Raw genomic sequence first — 20,009 nt, 5'->3', positions numbered from 1 at the left:
AAAAATGGCAATACTGGAAAAGTAAAATTCTGAGGGAATGAATGAGACAGGCACAGAGAGAGACCAAGAGGAGGAAGAGATACAAAGACAGGGAGGAAAAAACACAACTAAAGAAAATGGAAGAAAGTAAGAGCAGAGACAGAAAAGCAACAAAGAAAGGTGAACAGAGTGGAACTGATGAGCAGACACAATGACAAGGAAATGGGACCAGATAGGTAAGACATAACTAGTTGAAGAAAAAATCATTTTCACCCAGTAAGTTTTCCAAATTACCTACTTTTGTTGCTATCTCCCCAGTGCTGCCACTGAAAAAGACACTTTATTTTTTACAAAATGGTTAAACAATGTATATTTCATTTATCTTGCAGATTTTTTAAAATCTTATTTATTTTAAGAGGCATAATTTTTGCCATCACTGAGGTTCACATATTGGATGTGAAATAACAACTTGATGGGGGAGGATTCTTTTATAATGTATACACCTATCAAATCATCATGTTGTACACTTTAAATATCTTAAAATTGTCAATTATACTTCTATAAAGCTGGAAAAAGGTTCGTATGTAACAATATACTGGGGAAAGATCCCGAATTTTACATAATGCTAATTTTTTTTTTCCCCCAAAGTAAAAAATGATAGTACCCTAGTTAGGCCAAATTCATCCCAAGGCAAGGACCTACAGAGCCATTTATGAATTCATACCACAATGGCATATAATACCACTAGACTGATAACACATTCTTAGTTGAAAATAACTTACCATTTAGAGTCAAAATCCAAACATTTTAGTCCTGTTTCCATTTTCTGCCCCCTTTGCTTCACTTGATATGTTATGCTCTATCTCTTCTATGTAGATTCTTTCAGTAGCCATCAATCTGAAGAATTCCTTCTTCTGCTGCCACCTACCAGTTTATCTCTCTGCTGCAGCAGAAGGGTATATAGAAAAAGTTCTTGCTTACTATTCAGATTAAATGGAAAAATTCCTTTAACATTTCATACTTTCACATATGTATGAGCTTCCTCACTGATTGCCCAAGACCTCCCCACCAAAGTCAAAACAACAAAAATCCCAATCACAGAAAATCAAATAATGTAATGTATGATCAATATTCATGCTAAGCTGGAAATTTTTTTTTGTAACTGGAATAACTGGAAACATTTACACACTCAGCAGTTGCCATCTCAAGGAACCATTTCTTTTGTTATATTATCCTTTTTCACCTATCCCTACAATTTATGAATAAGTGTGCAATTTAAAATTTTAATGAGGTAGTCCACAACTCCTGCAAATTTTAAGTTCAGAGACTATTAAAGAATTGTGGAAGATGCAGCAATAAAGGAATTTTTAATAGTAATTCTAGAAACTAAAGGTGTTAGGTGCTTTACCTGCATGAGTTTTCAATGTTCTGGACTGCTTATTGCCCAATGGCTCTGAATACATTAAAACACGAACACATACGCCACCTATATTTAAAATAGGGTAGCATTTGTATGCCCATATAAGCATTGGGTATATCTTTGTGCAAGAGTAATAAAGTCACCGAGTCCTTTTTAAAAGGACTGATCACAAATGCACACTTCCTCGAACTGTATACATACACAAAAAAACTAGGGTTGAAAAGGGAGACAGAGGGACAAATGTAATAGCAGTTGTAAAAATGGAAACTAACACAACATAAATGTTTTGTGTCCTGAGATTCATTTCTATTCCCATTCTCTTTGTCACTGAAGGTCTAGGTTTCAAGTTTATTCTGTATTAGCTACTAAAGAACAGTATCCACTAATGAACTAGTAATAATAGTAATGGCTTGTTTTTGTTCCACCCTCCCACTACCTGTACCCCAAAACAGGTAGTTTTGCCAACATAAAACAAACATTGACATTAAGCACCAAAGGCTAGTCAACAGTGGCACTGCAGTGACATTGTTTCTACTTTCTCATTCCTTCCCCCGATCTCAAACCCCACCCCCTTTGACCTCTGTATGTGGGATGAGCCTGAGCAGGAGAGTTGGTGATGTCAGGACTGCGCCGTTCCCACGGATGCTCCTAGAGGCCTGCTGTGCTTCTGGGAACTGGGGCACAGTGATGTCTGTCTGACTGAAACCTAAAACAACAACAATTCACCCCACCCCTCATGTTCCCAAACCCCACAATAGCAGCCAGGTATATATGCTATATAAGGCCCAGCTAATAAGTTTGAATATGGTGCAATCTGAAAGCAAGATCATTCTTAACAAGTCCACGATCTTCATGGGGATAGCAGAATGGGGACTGTTAAATTCTCCATGTCCCATGCAATCACATAGTCCACACATTCTAATGCTGGCCATTCTTAGCAAGAGAACAAGGTTCTCTGGTACAAGCCTTTTTTAGTATCTATTCATCAATTCCTTCAGGAGGCAGCTGGGATTCCTCTGTTAGTAAATTTTACTTCAACACATACATAATTTTGTCTTAAGACGTTTAGGGGACAAATGGCCCTATCTTACATAAGTGAATTGAAGCACAAAACAGGTTAATGATTTATTTTATGCCTTCAGCTGTAGAATGCATTATAAGCCACAATATCCTATTAGCTAACTAGTGAACTTAAAACCTCTTCAGATAGGACATCTAAAGTCACAGAATAAAATTGTGCAGAAATCTATATTGAAAAGGTCCTGACCACTGTCACTAAAATTCTACCTAAGAGAAAGAGGATTATCTTCCCAAAGATAACAACTCATATCAGAACTAAAACTCTAGGAATGACAGGAGAAAGGAGGAAAGGGCAAGGGACTGGGGTATACAGAGAAAGGTATACTACATTAACGGAAAGGCTATATTAAAATGGACAAGTTGCATTCCTATTCCTGCCACTAAGCCCTTGGTTAATGGGCTTAATGATTTGTGCTTCAGAAATGCCCTCCAAACTGCTCAAACCTGTAATTTTTTAAATATTTGAACCATTATGATAACCTGAAACTGTTCACATCTATCTCTTTGTTAGAACTAGTGTCTTAGAAATGCTAAAATGATTAGTTCTGAAATCACACTGTTCCTAAAATAACTGAAATGCTTTCTATTTTCTTTGTCTCATCATTCCTTTTCACCTTTATAATGACGTCACAGAAAGAGAAGCACTAAGATCAACTCAACACTATGGTGAGTTTTTACCATATATATAACCTAGAACCTAATTTTACCTTTTCAAAACTCTAGTTTTCCATACCTGTCAACTCCTAATTGATGTCTTTATACTGTGAGCTCACTGTGTATTCGGAACACCAAACCCTGAAAAAGCTTAAGCCAGAGTAGCACAATGGAAGAAACAAACAAACCCAAAACAAAAACAAAGCCAAAAAAGTCACACTCTGAAATACTTAATTATAGACATATATGCAAGGAATGGAGTTATCTAAATGGCTAAAGTAAATCCCCAAAGAAAGTCCTGAGTTCATCCCAACCAATTCAAACTTTACCCCCAAAAGTTCTTCTTTAATCAAATTATTTGTTAGATATACTTAAGCGTTATTTTCTAATCAAGAGTTTTTACAAACCCATGGTTGCCTTTAAAGTACATAAAGAAAGAAAAATTTTTAAAAAGAAAGTAAAGTTAGCCTTGCGATGGAAAGAAAGGAGAGTCAAATTACCTGCACGCAGGCTGGGGCTGTGCCTGAATCCAAACCGCTGCATTTACCATTCATTATACAGCTGCATTATTGGGGGAAGGGGAGTTTAGAAGGGCACTGACCCCGAAAGTTCTCAATACTTCTCACTCATCATCAGGAAGGGGGAAGAAGGAAAGTTTTTTCTCTGGGTATTTTTTTGTTTGTTTGTTTTTGTTTTTTTGGCTCCTGAAAAGGCTGGCAAAGAACAGTAACAGTGCAAGCAGTTAGAATATTTCTTTAAAAACAGTTTTAAAAAATGCAAAACATTAAGGAATTTAAAACACCAAACTTCCGTTAATATAGAAAGAATTTTCACTAGAGTTAGGCAGCCACCCCAAAACAGCATGGCAAAAGGGCACTGATATAAAGGAAATAAAATACCACACAAAAATCCAAAACAAAACTAAAAACATTTCAAATTAAACCTGGAAGACTAGAAGATTCCAACAGCAGATTTCTGTCCACTACTGAAACATTCCAAAATCCAAGCTTCAAAGGCGCCTAAATGTATCTTAAATGAAACTTTGTTTTTTTTTTTTAAGAAAAAAAAAAAGAAAGAAAGAAAGCAGTGAACCTGGTTATAAATCCTGCAATATATTACATTTAAAAATATCCTAGTACAACAAAAACAAATTTTAAATGAAATTAAACAAACAAACAAACAAATAAAAACAGTAGCAGCAGAGGTTACCTGTCTGAGCACCTACATTTTCTTAGGAGGGGATCGTGTCTCACCAGCCATATAGCCCATAAACCTTCTCAAAAAGAGTGAGCCAGGAGAAAAATGTAACACAAGATTTGATTTCACAATGTCTCTATGCTCCCCAGACCCCAAACTGGGGATTCACTGAATGAAGAGAATTTGTTTTTCCACTGTTTTCTTCTTGAGAAAAAGAGATGATTTTTAAAGTCAATTCTTTCAATGCCTTCGATACCTTCTCAAAAGTCTGATAAAGTGCTTGATGAAAGCCAAGTCTCTTGGTGGATTTTTCTAACGTTCCAGCATATTTTCTTATTGATAGCATATACAGAAAGATTTCAAAGTTCAGTGAAGGAAAAGCCAGCAGAAATGACCAATCAATTATTAGGCACCAAAAAAAAGAAAAAACTATTAAAAAATTTAAATGGAATAGTTCATGGGGGTGTGTGTAGCGGTGTGTGTGTGTATGTGTAGTCCAGTTTTCATCAGAGGTAACATAAAAACAATATCAGAAAGAATTACTTTTAAAATACAATTAAGAATTACAATTTTAACAATACACAATTTTACAATAGTTCAGATTTGGGCATGATAAGAATTACACATATTTGATAAATACATTTTTAGCTCTCATAATAGCAATGAAGATTATACAAAAGTTATTAAACAATATGAAAATATATTTAAGTTTCACTTATATATCTGGGGTGTTTCATCTGGGTTCTTCCAGAATGATTTGATCATATTCTTTACCTTAATTTTTGAGGGAGTTCAAGAAGATATTCATGTTTTTAAACGCTAAGATGATCATTCCTAACCTCTTTATTCTAACATGTGAGTGTATAAATCCAGAAATAGGTTGGTAAAGCTATGTTTTAATATAGTGTGAATGCACAAAAGATTGATCAGTAATGAATAAAACTAAAGGTGAAATAATCTCACATAATTCTTATATTTGGTTAGTTTGGTAAAATAGTTTTAAAGGCTATCTACATTTTTCCTGACACCTTATCCCACCCAACAACAAACCCTGAGTTTTTCATCAAGTAGAGAGGGTGTTCTATTTATGTTTTAAAATTCATAAATCTATATACATGTGATATGTAAGTATTTAATGTATCATAATTTATGTGACAACCAGATGCTCTCTACACAATCATATGAATAACTTAATTAAGCACTTCTTTCTCCCTCATTTATTTCTCTATCCCAAATATGCATCCTCCTATGGTCATTCAGTGAAAGTACCACCAAGTATTTCTTTCTGTTAATGAGTCAGAGGTACTTATAGACATATGTAAGGCCCACAATAACCCTATGCAAATTCTTTTATATGAGATTAGAATATCTTAAAATAAATTAGAAAATCCTATTATCAGCTTTTTTCTGAGTTGAAATGAGACACTGCACAGATCAGAAGTACTATTCTATTTGCCAACAATCAACCTTTCACTCAATTTCAATATTATTTAATTCTATGGAAAAGAACAAATTTTATTACATTCCTTTTTAAAATGGGGGAAAAAACTGTACAAGCATGATCAAACCTCTGTTAGAGCTGGTTAATACTGATCTTTTATTATTGCCTTGAAGTCTCTCTAGTAGTGTCCGAGAAATTATGTTTAAGGTCCATCTGAAGGAAAAAAAGCACTGGAGAGGCAAGAAAGGACTCAGGTAAAAGCTTCAGAGGATTGTAGTGAGATGGAACTTGCTGTTTAAAAAAATTACGTTGAGTTCTGGAGCATCTCCATTTCTTAACACACCTTCCAAACCCATTATTCAAATAGATTTACCCATGTTTTAAAGGCTCGTGTTATATGCCATTTTGGGGCTTTTATAAATTCAGAAAATAAAGGAATATAAAGAGTGGACAATATTGAAGGCTTCAGAGTTGGGCTATAAGAGACTTAATACTGCAAAATAAGTCTCCAGACAAAAATGTCCAGTCCACCCCACCCTAAAACCTATGTGTAATAGGAGAAAATGCACAGCCAGAAGCATAGAAAAGCATGTAGCCTTAAATAAATCATACACTGAACAGTCTAGAACCAAAGAAAAAAACCAAACAACATACATATACATTAAAAGGCCTTAGAAGCATCTATTCTCTTTAAGTCTTTAGTGAGTACCTCTACCCCAGTGTAGTTATTTCTGTTATTTAAAGTAAAAACTGTGTTTCCCCATCATGCTCCATTTTCTAGAATCTATCCTTTTTGATTGGTTGGTGTAAACAAAAAGCAAAACACATACACATGCATGCGTGCACACACACACATATATATACTCCCTCCTAAAATGTGAAAAATGCAAATATATAATGCTGATATTATAAAATCACTTCAGCTTTATACTTAAGAACTTATAGGCCCTTGATTTGCCCCCCAAAAATATTTTCCCTTGTCCTTATACTTTAAATGCCCAACCACCAAAAGAAAAAAGGAAAAAGGAAAAGGCTTTAAATGCACATGTTTCAAGTCAGTGTCTTGTTAACAAAAAGGTAGCACTTTCTTCACTTTGGCCATTGTTAAAGATGCAGGCATAGATCAGGGAATGTTAGACTAGCATGTATTAAAAAAAAATTGCAACATTAACAGAGCATGTATCTTTCAAAAAAGATTAAAACACTAACATATACAAGTCAATGCACATATTTTAAACTAGTGTAATTTTATCTACATTGGAGTAAATGTCATTTTGTGTACCAGACATTGCAATACTGTTCACTTCCCTTTCATCATACGAAAATGCCAATTCTGTCATTAAGAAACCTTTATTGGGTCATATTAATGTTGCCCTCCCACCCAAATTAAAGGAAAACCAAAAAACAGAAATAATAAATCCCAGTAAAAGAGTTCCTCAAGACTTCATAAACTATGAACATAAAGTTGCTAGTTAATATGGTAAAGGCAGAATTTTCAGATTTGTATGTAAAAATTCCTATAATTTAGGTAGATGTTTTCCTCTCATTACAAATCTTTGCAATGCAATGTGAAGTAATGCTACGACAAAATTTGTAGCAACTGTACAAAAGCAAAAGCAAGGGGCCATGAAGAAAAAGTTGTGTGTTCTTCATGACCTGAGAGCATACACATTGAGTAATTTTAAAGGGTTACAGAAGAGCCTGACATTTTTCTGTATCTCACCTCTTCTGCCATTCTATCTGCAGTATCTGTAAATGAAAGTCAGTAACATCTTAATAGCAGAGGTCGAGTCTATCTCCCCTTTCTTCTCTCCTAATTCTACTCAATTTTCTCTCATCTTCCTGAGTACCCTTCCATGAACAGCATTGCAAGTTGGTTTAAAAAAAAAGAAAGAAAGAAAGAAAAAAAAGAAGAAAAAGAAAGTGAGTTTTACAAGGGTTTTGTTGGTTAATTATTTACCGGTGGAGTCACTCCACCAGGAGTTTGATTTCATTGGCTATCAGCTGGTTCATGTTGAATAGGCCCCCTGGGAGCTTGGTGAGTAGCTCTCGCTCCGTGCTTTCAGGGTCGCTGTCAACAGAGCTGGAACTTGCGCTCATGTTGTCAACAGCAGTGCTGGCTGGGGGACCCAGCTCCGGCTCACTAGTCTCACTGGCCGTGGACACCACGGAGAGCAGGGACATACGCCGGGTGAGCCGGCCAGAGGGCAGGAGGGAGGCGGCATAGTCCGCTATGATACCAGCTACATCTAGATTACAAGCCTTATCAAAGGCGATGAAACCTACATTTGCATTGGCCTCGCAGACACAGAAGGAGCCGTCATCTTTCATCAACAGGTCAATGCCACACACATCCATCCCCAGGATATTAGACACCTGGATAGCTAGCTGCTTCCCTTGTTCACTCAAGGAGCACATCATCCCCACACCACCTGGCAAAAAAGAAACAACGTAAGTTACCAAAATGATACATTTTTAGAGTAAAACTAAAGCTTGCCTCTAATGCTGATTGTCTTTTAAAGTAGCAGTGATAACAAATGTGCCATTCTAGTGTAAAACTGTGACTTCCGAAATCTGTTTCCTTCATTAGAGAATCCCTGTCCAATTCAAAGAAATAACTTTGTATTTTTTCAATATGCTTTTTCTGAAGATGGCATAAACTTTCACAGAAACTTATTTTACTTGCAATAATATGGATCAAGGTGATATTCTTAAGACCTCGTATTTCTATGAAGGCAGAGGAGAGTAGAAAACTGAGAGTATCAGGGAAAACTGTTACCTTCTCAAATAATAGGAGGAAATAGTGTCTGATTTAAGCATATGGAAAGAAAAAATTAACCACTAATGGAATGTAAAACTGCGGATGAGCATCCAGATTGACTGAGTTTGGGAACCGGGGTGGAAATGGAATTAATGGTACCTTACAAAACAGCAAACACAAAACTGGAATAAAGGAATAACATGAATTGTATTGGCAATTACACTAAAGACAAACTGAAATTTCCCATGGAAAAGGTGGAAACTGGTCAGATTGGTATGAAAGACGAAGTTTATCTATATACTGTACCAAACAAAAAAATTTCTGAAAACTAAAGGGATGGGCAAAGAAATAAGGGACAAAGGCAAAAACAAACTTCACTGCATAGCTTTATACCTCTTGAATATAGTATATACCCACATACCCATTTTTCCTTTACTGACAATAAACAATCATGTGTTTGCCCAAACCAAACAAAGGGCGCCTGGGTGGCTCAGATGGTTAAGCGTCTGCCTTCGGCTCAGGTCATGATCCCAAGGTCCTGGGATCGAGTCCCGCATCGGGCTCCCTGCTCCTTGGGAGCCTGCTTCTCTCTCTCTCTCTCATGAATAAATAAATAAAATCTTAAAAAAAAAAAAAAAAGAGAGAGAAAGAGAGAGCATGTAAGTGGGGGGTTGGGACAGATGGAGGGAGAGAATGAATCCCAAGTAGGCTCCAAGCTCAGCTCAGCGTGGGATCTCAAAACCCTGAGATCATGACCTGAGCCAAAATCAAGAGTCAGACGCTCAGGGCGCCTGGGTGGCTCAGTTGGTTAAGCGACTGCCTTCGGCTCAGGTCATGGTCCTGGAGTCCCGGGATCAAGTCCCGCATCGGGCTCTCTGCTCGGCAGGGAGTCTGCTTCTCCCTCTGACCCTCCTCCCTCTCATGCTCTCTATCTCTCATTCTCTGTCTCGCAAATAAATAAAATCTAAAAAAAAAAAAAAAAAAAGAGTCAGACGCTCAGCCGACAGAGCGGAGGTGTCCCAACAAATTATAAACACTTATAAAACACTTTTTACAGGCAACATTCCCTGACAATAACCCAAGAAGATTAGAAATTAGGAATTAATGATTTAAGTAACCAAAAGGTTATTAAGGACTTAGAAACTGATCCCCTAAATTAAAGGAAAATAAATACCATCTGTAAAAACACTTCATACTAAAACTTATTTTGAAATTAGAAAGAAATTAAGTACTCTAAAAAAAAGAAACTAAGAAGAAACTAGAAGAAATTAAGAAGAGAGACTTAATAAAGAAAAAAAGTTGAATGACTAGAAAAGAAAAAATAGAGGAGAAAAAAAATCCAAGTGCTACTTTGACAAAATTATGAATGATATCAAAGAAAGAACTGCAGACAAAAGAAGAGATTCAAATAAACATAAGCAATCATCTCATGAAACTGAAGACTGAGGCCTGCCTGAAACCTAAAACAAATGGCTGATTTATTTTTTTTGAAGATTTTACTTATTTGACAGAGAGAGAGACCGCGAGAGCAGGAACAAAAGCAGGGGGAGTGGGAGAGGGAGAAGCAGGCTCCCGGCCGAGCAGGGAGACCGATGTGGGACTCGATCCTAGGACCCCAGGATCATGACCTGAGCTGAAGGCAGATACGTAACAACTGAGCCACCCAGGCGCCCCACAAATGGCTGATTTCTAAACAAACGAGAAATCATCATTCATCCAAGAAGAAGGAAACTGTATTAAACAGGCCAACTATTATTACAGAAGAGACTGGAAAGGTGATAAAAGAGCTACTTCTACAGAAAGAATCAGGACAGGATGGTTTCAAAGTGGAGTTTTCTTTAGCTATCCTTTATTCCGATGTTAACTTTACCTGTAGAATGCCCTAGGAAAAGACTGAAAATTTCCCAATACACTGAATAAAAACCAATGTTACATAACCTTGATCAAGTCATTTTAAAAAGTAACATTATAGACCAATCTTTAATTATTAAAATAGATGTAACTATTTTACATGAAATACTAAAGGAATCCCAATTTACAAGTATGCTAATACCTATTTAAAGAAGGTTTATTCTAGAAATGCAAGGGTAGTTCAAAAACTGTTTTAAATCTAAAATTTATCAACATAATCCATTACACATAAAGAAATTAAAGGTGGAAAACACACTAATGATCTTATCAATACAAGGATTCCAAAAGACACTGGATAAAATTAGACAATCATTCCTACTTAAAAACTCTAGTAGAACAGTTACTTAAGTATTCTAAATAGCAAATTAAATCTATTTCAATGAAAATCAGAAACTTAGGAGCACCTGGGTGGCTCAGTCATTAAGCGTCTGCCTTCGGCTCAGGTCACGATCCCAGGGTTCTGGGATCGAGCCCCGCACTGGGCTCCCTGCTCCGTGGGAAGCCTGCTTCCCCCTCTCCCACTCCCCCTGCTTGTGTTCCCTCTCTTGCTGTGTCTGTCAAATAAATAAATAAAATCTTAAAAAAAAGAAAATCAGAAACTTAGATACTTACAATCATTACTTAACACTGTACCAGAGGTTCTAAAGCGGTGGTTCTCAACAGGGGAGAATTTAGAAACTGAATGGTGGCATTTTGGGCTGTTCAATTGAGATTAGAGGAGGAGGGCTCTATAGCCGACATTTAGTGGTTATTGGTCAGAAATGTTAAACAAAAAAGATGACAAATATAATAAAAAGCAATTCATATACAAGTACATGTAAATTACCAATAAGCTATGAAAAGATACTCCCATCATTAACAGGGAAATAAAATTAAAGTTAACAGTGAGATAGCATTTTGACTCCCATTAGATGGGCAAAAATTTAAGATAAAAAAAGTAACAGTGCTTGTGAGGCGGAGATGAAAAAAGGGTATTTTAATATGTCAGACGTAAAAATACACTGATAGCCTTCTGGTAAATTACTCTGGCCACATCTATAAAAATTAAAAATATTTTGACCCAGCAATACCAATCCTGAGACTCCTCAACACAAAAGTACCAGTATGTAAAAGCATTATTCACAAAGATATGTATTTAAAGTAACATGCTCACAGTGGCGAAAAACTGAAAATAAGTGCAAATCAATAAAGGGACAGATGTATATATAGTAGGGGAAAGGAGAGTAGAAGAGGTAAGGAAAATGGGGGGGATGAAAAGAATGACATTTAAATGATTTTATAAAATTATTTAAAATATTTTAAAGTCGACCAAAACCTATTCATTATGGAAAAACCAAAAGTCTCTGCAAAAATAGCTTGAAAGCTGATTTCCAGTACTAACCATAATTATCTAACCTTTAGTTAACTATCCATCAGATGTGTCTAGGTAATTTCACATAACTGAGATCATAATATAGTTAATAAACATTAAGAAGAGTACAGAGGCACATAGCTTAACAGTTTTTTAAAAAGGCTATTTTCATGTCATTTCCTTGAAAATCTAAATGGTATCTGCATAGCTTCCATGTAATTTTTCCAATTTTGGAAATCAACATATTCAAAGAGTGGTTAAGAGGACAACTCTGCAGCCAAATAATACATTTGCATTCTGGCTCCACGATTATTAGATCTGTATCTTGAGCAAGTTACTTAACTGTTCTGGGCCTTCCTCATCTCTAAAATGGGAATACTAACAATACCTAGCAATATCTAAAGAAGTTAATAGTCATTAAGCACTTACTACAGTACCAGAACTGAAGAGATATAGTTACCTTTACTGTAAATACTGAATGTAAGAGAATATTCATATAAAAAAGGCCTCTGAACAACTTGCTGCCAGAGGGGAGGGGGTAGGGGAGATGGGTAAAATAGGTGAAAGGGATTAAGAGGTACAAACTTCCAGTTATAAAATAAAGAAGTCATGGGGGTGCCTGGGTGGTGCAGTCCTTAAGCACCTGACTGGTTTCCGCTCAGGTGGTGATCTCGGGTTCATGAGATTGAGCGCTGCCTTGGGGCTCTCCCTTCCTCCCTTCCTCTTCCCCACCCACCCTCCCCTGCAAGCATGTGTAAATCTTTTTAAAAACTAAATGAATAAATAGGTCATAGAGATGAAAGGTATAGATGAAGGGAATATAGTCAGTAACACTGCAATAATGTTATACGGTGACTACTATGCTTGTTGTAGTGAACATCGAGTAATTCACAGAATTATCAAATCACTGTGTTGTACACCTGAAACTAGTATGTCCACCACACTGCAATGATAAGTATTTTTAAAATGTGAGATTACACACACAAAGGAATATTTTTTAGCCATAAAAAAAAAAAAAGAAATCCTACCATTTGTAGCATGGATATATATTGAGGGCATTATACTAAGTGAAATAAGTCACAGAAAGGCAAATACTGTATGATTATATGTGGAATTAAAAAAAAAAGCTCACAGAGAACAGATTGGTGGTTGCCAGAGGGGGGTAGAGGGGAGGAGGCAGGGGAAATGGGTGAAGGTGGTCAATGGGTATGAGCTGCCAGTTATAAGATGACTAACTTCTGGGGATATAATGGATAGACTGATGACTATTGTTAACAATACTATATTACATATTTGAAAGTTGCTGAGAGGTTTTTTTTTTTTTAAGATTTATTTTTATTTCAAAGAGAGTGAGAGAAGCAGACTCCCTGCTGAGCACAGAGCCCCACAACACCGGGCTTGATCTCACAACCCTGAGATCCTGACCTGAGCCAAAATCAAGAATCAGACACTTAACCGACTGAGCCATCCACACGTCCCAAGACTAGATTTTTTTAAAGTTCTCACCACACACACACTCCAGTAATAAATGAAGCAATGGATGCGTTAATTAATCTTATTGGGGTAATCATTTTGCAATATATAGATATATAAAATCACTATGTTGTACATTTCAAACTACACAATGTTATATGCCAATTATATCTCAATAAAGATAGAAAAATAAATATCTGGATTACCAAAAAAGGGGGGGCCTCCCTGGGGATAGAATAATGAGGGCATTCAATTTTGAAGAATAAGGTAGAGGTGCTCTTGCTCTACCAGATATTTAGGCATAATACTAGAGGACTTAAGATTGATAATCATATAGGGAATGAAGAGTATATAAAACAGACCAGAGGACCCTGAAACAGAAGGAAAATAGCATTACAAATCAGTAATGAACAGGCTATTCAATAAATAGTGCTGGGAAAACCAGTTGTTACTCATTTGGAAAAAAGAAAATGGAATCCCTATCTTACACTGAACAACAAAATCAATTTCAGGTAGCTTAACAACCTAAACACGGTAAGTGAAACTTCAAAAACTTTTAGAGGACTATATACAAGAGTAGAACACAACCACAGGGTGAAAAAGAATTTCTTCAATAAAAAATAAAGAATGTAAAGAAAACCATGAATATGCTTGACACTAAAACTGAAAACTTCTGTTCATTAAAATATATAAACCAAAAAAATGAGGGAGCCTGGGTGGCTCAGTCGGTTAAGCAGCTGCTTTCGGCTCAGGTCATGATCTCAGGGTCCTGGGATGGAGCCCCACTTCGGGCTCCCTGCTCAGCAGGGAGAGTATGTGTCTCCCTTTCCCTCTGCCTCTTCTCTCTCTCTCTCTCAAATAAATAAATAAAATCTTTGGAGAAAAAAAAAGATGAGGTATCATAAGCTGGGATGAAAACTGCATTTACAATTCATGTAAATGAAGGATTTGAAATCAGATTATATACAGGACTCTTTTTCAAGTCATGTTAAAAAAAAGAAAAAAAAAATTCCAATAAAAAAGGAGGCAAAGGACCTCAACAGGCAATTCACCGAAGATAGATGAAGAGGGTCTGAGGTACAAATTAAAGTAACATGATATAATGTCACACCAGTCTGACAAAATGTTTAAAGTCTATCAATATCACAAGTAGGTAAGAAGGTGGTACTACAAGAAAGAAACATTATATAATAACTTTGGACACTCATTTGGTAATATCTAGTAAAGGTGAAGTTGTATAATTCACTAGGATACAGAAATCCACTTCTGAGTGAATGGGCTAACCTACAAACACAATTGGCCCTTTATCTAAGGACACAAAAAAATTCTCATAGCAACACTGCTTGTAAAAGGCCCAAATTGGAAGCAGTCAACAGGTAAATTTATGCAGCAGGGAAAATTAATCAACTACTGCTACAATGTTGACATCGATGAGTCTCAAAAATGATGCCAAGTGAAAAAAAAAGAAAGTTATAAATCATTTATATAAAGTTTTATGACACACAAAACAATACCTTGTTTAGGAAGACAGAAGAACTGAAAGTACTTTTAAGGTAAAAAGAAACATCAAGTTCAGAACTTGGGGAGAAGAGGGAGAAATGACCAGGGAGGGGAGTAAACAGAGAATGTAATTAACTTATTTCTCAAGCCAGGTAATGGTTACAAACGATTATATTATCCTTCATACTTTCCTGTAAGCCTCAGTTACTTCAAAATTTAAAAAGTATCACTTAATATAAAATTAACTTACCTTTTTAGTTTCTTTGCTTAAAGTATAAAAAGTAATTGTTAATTAAATCTCACGGTAGAAAAGTAAGAAGGTAAAGGTGTTCCAGAAATGAAAAAATGCTATTCAACTCTGCAGCAGCTAATAAGCATAATATGACGGGATGGAAAATGTAAAATGAGATATGAAGAACTAATGCCAGGAGGCAGAAATTATTTTTCAAGAGTACAAAAGAGGCTTTATATCACTATTAGCTTTTAAATTCCCTGTGCTCCTATTCTATGCACTATGCTGAATTTCACATTTATCAATAGTTTTTTATAGTTTACTACATAAATTTATATTCCCAGCAAACTATTATTGATTTTTGCGTATATTTAAATTTTATATAAATGGAATCATACTATATGTATTCTCTTCTGTGACTTTCATTTCTTCTCTCAACATTATGTTTCTGAGATTTGCCCCTGAGGCTATAATCTTAGAGGTAAGTAGGGGTCAAATCATGCAGGGCCTGTTAGTCTACTGTAAGACCAATATAGACTACTGTACTTTGAATGAAGCAAGGAACTACTGGAGGATTTTAAACAAAGCCTGACTTGATTTGACTTGTATTTTAAAAAGATCTATCACATCACTGCTGTGTTAGAAACAGACTGTAGGACAATAAGGATGGAAGCAAGAGGACCAATTAGGGGCGACTACAAGTAATCCAAATAAGGTAAGACAATATTAATGGCAGAGATAATGAGAAATTGTCAGATTTGGATACATTTTGAGAGTAGAAATAAAGAAATCAGAATCTGACAGTTTTTATATGTGGTGTAAGACTCAATGACTAAGTATTTTGGTCTAAATTGGAGAGACAGAGTTGCCATTAAATGATAAGGAGAACGGGGGGTAAAATACACTGGGAGGGGGAGTTTTATCAGGAGTTCACTTTTGGACAGGATTAAAATGTCTGTTAGACAACTACTGGTAGATACTGAGTAGACAGTTATTTATATGTACTTGGAGTTCAGGAAGAAAGCCTAAGGTAGAGATATAAATTTGAAAATAACAACACAGATAGTATTTAGAGCCACAACCAGATCAGATGACTAAGATGAAATACACAGAAAAGAAAAAACTCTAAGGCACTTCAACAATAAGAGATCAAAAAATACACATTAAAGTAAATCAAAAGCAGTAATCTTGTTTGGACCAATGGGTAAAACAGGTTAGGACCCAGCTTGAGTGAACTCCAATTACACACAAAATAAGTATTATCACCAAAGATGGAATTTTTAACTCTGGTCAGACATTTCATACAAGTGTGAATTGGGTTACAAATTGAGCATGGGTAAAAGCAAATTTATGTTTCAGAGAAATCCAATTTTATTACTAGAAAAACAACTCAAAAGTATATTATATTCATTATAAGTCTATTGATCATAGTTACAAGTGAAAGATAATGTTTTTCAACTTACTAAGTAAAAAGACCTGTAGTTATATATGAGTACTCACTGGACAAGCTATAATATTATATATACTAGAAAGACACCTGCATTGTTTTTACCTAGTGAGCAGTTGCTCTGCATCCTTCCATCTGTTGAACAACGTAACATGGTGCCAACCACACGGCCTCCCACAACAATGACACGCACATCCCGTCCATGAGATTCCTTAATATACTTCTGGAACAGGTATGGAGCTTCATGGCGAATAAGATGGCTTAGATCAGCCAAATGGTGCTTATCTCGAGCCAAGAAAACCGCTTTGCCTGTGGTTGAAAAAGAATACAAAATATATGTAAGTCAAACTCTGAGCAGTTGATATGTATCAACCTGCATCTTCTTGGGTCTCAACCTGCTCTTTCAGGATCTATTACTTTTTAACCAAAGTAACAGTTATGGTAATGAATGCAAAACAATGCAAAAATGTGTATAAAGTTAATACTCTCCTACCACTCCCTTAATTCCTACATTAATCTAGAATTTATTTCGGTATATGTCATGAAGTAGGGGTCTAAGATTTGTACTCCTCCAGGTGAGCCAATAATGCCAGCCTCATTTATTAGCAAAACATTTCCCTCTGAGTAAAAACAAGTCCTACATATTAATATACAATATATATAACACTTGCATAGAATAAAATAGATTATTACTACATACCTAGTTTTATTTCTGAGTTCACTAGACAATTCCATTACTGTATTTGTCAATTTCTATGATAAAACAAGTGGTTGTTTTTAAAGCATGGGTATGGGGCGCCTGGGTGGCTAAGTCGGTTAAGCATCTACCTTCAGCACAGGTCATGATCCTGGAGTCCTAGGATCCAGCCTGCATCAGGCTCCCTGCTCAAAGGGAGACTTTCTCCCTCTCCCTCTGCCCCAATGCCCGCCTGTGATCGATCTCTCTCTCAAATAAATAAATAAATAGAATCCTTTAAAGACAGTAAAATAAAATGGGTACAAATCCTTTGACATTCTTCCCACTGAGAAGAGGGGGAATCTTTGTCCCTTCCCTTTGAATCAAGGAGGGGCTGTGATTGCTTCGAACAATGGAACACAGCAGAAGCTTTTCTGTATGACTTCTGAGGCTAATTCATAAAAGATCATGTCGCTTCTGTGTTCACTGGAGCCTCTCTGTGGAGCCCTAAGACTTCTTGGCTGCCATACTGGAGACCTAATGATAAACAATACATTCGACAGCCCCAGCTGAACCCCGATCCAACTATCTCTGTCAAGGCATCAAGCTTTATGAAGTACTTGGATCCATGAAAATTTTGAAAATGAAATCCTTACTATTCTATAGCTTCATAGCTTTGCTTTATATATTTAAGTCTTCAAACTATATAAGTTGGGACAGGGATCACTGGAGTTAGTGATCCAAGGTCCTTGCATTGTTAAAGAGAAAGATAAAGATATAATTTGAAGGTTGGTCTAAATTAAATATGCATCTTAAAATCTCCAGGACAACCACTAAATGAACAGAAATAGCTTCTAGGGGCACCTGGGTGGTTCAGATGGTTAAGCGTCTGCCTTCGGCTCGGGACATGATCCCAGGGTCCTCGGATCGAGCCCCACATCGGGCTCCTGGCTCAGCAGGGAGCCTGTTTCTCCCTCTCCCTCTGCCCCTCTCTATCTCTGTGTCGCAAATGAATAAATAAAAAATCTTAAAAAAAAGAAATAGCTTCTAGCCAAAGTGAACAACTCACAGTAGACTTCCATAAGTTTGAAGTACCACGTACCAACAATTTCCTTCTATTCTCCCAAAGTCCTTTCAAAAGCTATTCATTTCAATTGTTAAGACTACTGTCTAGTCAATAACCATAAGGAAATATAAAGAAAATAAGAGCAATGATCAGATTAAGAAAAATTTATTTTGTATAATCACCCTTATTAATTCTCAAGAGTAATCTCAAAATGATGTACCATAGTAACAATTCGTACACACCTCTATGACCTCGAGTATTCTTCACTACCATTGGAAACTCCAGTACTTCTGCTTCATCAATCATTTTAGCAAAATTTTCATGACCGCCTGGTTTGAGCAAAAAAGAAATTAAAAACAGTAACACAGGTGTTATGTGCTAAGTTTTATCTATACTAAAGTCAGCAACACAGAGGAGGTAGAAGGTTAAGAACCTGGTGGCTAAATTTTGTTTTTCTTAAAGAAAGTAATTAAAAGTCGAGGGGTGCCTGTAGCGCCCGGGTGGCTCAGTCAGCTGAGCATCTACCTTCAGCTTAGGACATGATCCCGGGGCCCTGGGATCAAGCCCCACATGGGGCTCCCTGCTCAGTTGGGAGTCTGCTTCTCTCTCTCTCCCCGCTGCTCATGTCCTCTCTCACACACTAATAAATGAACAGTATCTTTAAAAAAAAAAAAAAAAAAAGGTTGAAGGGTGCCTGGGTGGCTCAGGCGGTTAAGCATCCAACCCTTAATCTCAGGTCAGGTCTTGATCTCATGATCTCACGGTCATGAGTTCAAGCCCCATGCGCAGCATGGAGCCTACTTTAAAAAGCTGTTAAGTACAGTTAAATACCAGTTTGAAACAACCCCTGTTAAAATGGATGAAAGCTATCTTAAACTACAAATATTCTAGTATCTAACTTAAAGAAATTAAGTATCTTTCAGCTCACTTTCCTAATTCTATACGATATTTTATATTTTTATCCCTTATTCCTCTGCTACACAAAATAACAGAAGCATCAAGATCTACTTCAGTGTACTTATTGCCCGGTTTAGAATAAGAAAAGGAAGAATGAGTCTGTTTAGAAGACTCATCCAAGGTTGATGCCACGTGTGTTCTCTCCCTCTCACGAAACATACAAATTAATTTTTCTTATCTTCATTATCAATCAGAGTTCTTTCTACACTGAGCCACCTAGTACCCATGAGTTAAGTTTTATTCTTTCCTGTTTTTACTGCCTAAGAACAAATGATATAGTAATAAGATTAGAGCAAAAATGAACTTACATTTACAAAAATGTAAAAAATCAGCATGGTGATAAAAAAAAATTAAACCAGGAAAAAGTTCGTTAATCAAATGCAGTATCATACATTTACAGCTTAGAGAAATTAAGATGATTCAGTCCCCTAATTTTAAACCTTCAACATGAGAGTATAGGTAACATTTGTTAATTTGTTTAACTCTTTTCTCCTTTCCACTCTCTTGAAATCCAAAGTGTAGACCCATAATATAAGCTAGAATATCCCAAAAGCATCTGACAGAATTCTCAAACATACGGTCTCTTCTTATGCAATTGCTAAAAACAGCAACTGTATCCACACATGCCATACAGACTTGGGGAGCTCCTTTTAAGTTGGGGGGCGCCTGGGTGACTCAGTCGTTAAGCATCTGCCTTCAGCTCAGGTCATGATTCCAGGGTCCTGGGATCGAGCCCTGCATTGGGCTCCCTGCTCAGCAGGAAGCCTGCTTCGCTTCTCCCTCTCCCACTCCCCCTGCTTGTGTTCCCTCTCTCGCTGTGTCTCTGTCTAATAAATAAATAAAATCTTAAAAAAAAAAAAAAAA

General features: G+C 36.4%; 1 protein-coding gene across 10 annotated transcripts in view; it reads right to left on the bottom strand.

Annotated features, from left to right (window-relative positions):
• The window catches only part of RIMKLB (ribosomal modification protein rimK like family member B), a 159,207-nt gene that overhangs the window by 2,716 nt on the left and 136,482 nt on the right, over positions 1-20,009 (bottom strand). For 6 of the 10 annotated variants that reach the window (XM_081821177.1, XM_081821178.1, XM_081821171.1 and 3 more), the window contains exons 4-6: positions 18,431-18,517; positions 16,552-16,755; positions 762-8,203 (exon numbers count right to left, since the gene is read on the bottom strand). In XM_081821177.1, the coding sequence (XP_081677303.1) occupies positions 7,740-8,203; positions 16,552-16,755; positions 18,431-18,517 (755 nt within the window). In that variant the 3' untranslated portion in view covers positions 762-7,739. The remainder of the gene's footprint in view (positions 1-761; positions 8,204-16,551; positions 16,756-18,430; positions 18,518-20,009) is intronic. The other 4 variants (XM_081821173.1, XM_031041092.2, XM_081821172.1 and 1 more) reach the window with 4 other exon arrangements.

This window comes from Leptonychotes weddellii, chromosome 5, assembly GCF_054177405.1.
Source record: "Leptonychotes weddellii isolate Sample4059 chromosome 5, ASM5417740v2, whole genome shotgun sequence".
NCBI classification, from domain to species: Eukaryota; Metazoa; Chordata; class Mammalia; order Carnivora; family Phocidae; genus Leptonychotes; species Leptonychotes weddellii.
Note: the sequence above shows the minus strand (reverse complement) of the source record. Positions and strands in the feature narration are given on the sequence as shown.